The sequence below is a fragment of the Cebus imitator genome, unplaced genomic scaffold (genome assembly GCF_001604975.1).
Source record: "Cebus imitator isolate Cc_AM_T3 unplaced genomic scaffold, Cebus_imitator-1.0 Scaffold14, whole genome shotgun sequence".
Lineage (NCBI taxonomy): Eukaryota > Metazoa > Chordata > Mammalia > Primates > Cebidae > Cebus > Cebus imitator.
Window position 1 is genome coordinate 11,016,717 of NW_016107329.1, and position 1,193 is coordinate 11,017,909.

Here is a 1,193-nt window from a genome sequence, read left to right on the forward strand (position 1 = left end):
TCTTGCTCTGTTGTCAGGCTGGAGTGCAGTGGTGCAATCTCGGCTCACTGCAACCTCCGCCTCCCAGGTTCAAGTGATTCTCCTGCCTCAGCCTCCCGAGTAGCTGGGACTACAGGCGCCAGCCACCACTCGCAGCTACTTTTTGTATTTTTTAGTAGAGACAGGGTTTCACCATGTTGGCCAGGATGGTCTTGATCTCTTGACCCCATGATCTGCCCGCCTCGGACTCCCAAAGGGCTGGGATTACAGGCGTGAGCCTCTGCACCCGGCCTGGGTGCTCTTTTCAATGACGGAAGCAGGCGTGCCTGCTTACACAGACACGGAAACCACGGGCAACGCGGAAGCACTGCAGTGTGGCTGCGAGCGGCTCTCTGTCCTGCCTGTGGCACTTTCCCCCTGCTTGACTCTTTCCTTTGGCCTCTAGAAGTACGTGCCACGGACCGTGGCATGGATGCAAGCACAGGGGGCCCGCTGTGGCACGTCGAGGACAAGCACATCACCATGCTGTTCCTATTCTGTGTCTTCACAAGGTTTCATCTTGACCTTTGTGAGAAGGAAGGGCAGAGCTCGTTTCCACAGGGCCAGCGATCACCTCTGTCCTTCTGTTTCAGATCCATGAATGTGTTCCTCATCGTGTACCTCTGCATCCTGATCAGCAAGGCCCTGATAAACACTGTCCTGAAGTATGTGTGGCAGAGCGAGCCCTTCCGGGATGAGCCATGGTATAATCAGAAAACGGAGTCGGAAAGACAGAGGAATCTGGTATGGGGAGCGACTGCCCGGTGTGGTCACAGATGTCCTGTGGGCCATATCACAAAAGGGCGGTGCAAGAAAAGATGGAAGTGAATTTACTGTAGGCCACAAGCATCCTCGATGGGTCCAGTCTCCTTAGTAGATGCATTCACGAAATGTAAAGTGCCAGTGGACCCAGCTGGTCCTGTCTTTGAGTCTGAAGAGGTACAGCTTCCCACAGTGAAGTCATCAGGACAGTGCCTTAAATACTTGCAGTGTTCCTTTGTTTAGAGGGTGCTAAGTAAATGCTTGTTAATGACTGTGAGGTAAATGGCACGTATTTGTGGTAAATACTTGGAAAAAGGCTCTGCTTTCAGTCCAGAGAGGGCCGTGTGCAAACCCAGACCTGTGTCCACTGAGCCTAGGGCAGGGCTGTGTGCAAACCCAGACCTGTGTCCACT

The 1,193-nt window shown here is 53.4% G+C and overlaps 1 protein-coding gene across 13 annotated transcripts in view; it reads left to right on the forward strand.

Moving 5' to 3' along the window:
- Window positions 1-1,193, forward strand: part of ATP11A (ATPase phospholipid transporting 11A) — a 189,648-nt gene that overhangs the window by 126,511 nt on the left and 61,944 nt on the right. For all 13 annotated transcript variants that reach the window (XM_017502400.2, XM_017502338.2, XM_017502281.2 and 10 more), the window contains exon 11: window positions 612-762. In XM_017502400.2, coding sequence (XP_017357889.1) covers window positions 612-762 — 151 coding nt within the window. The remainder of the gene's footprint in view (window positions 1-611; window positions 763-1,193) is intronic.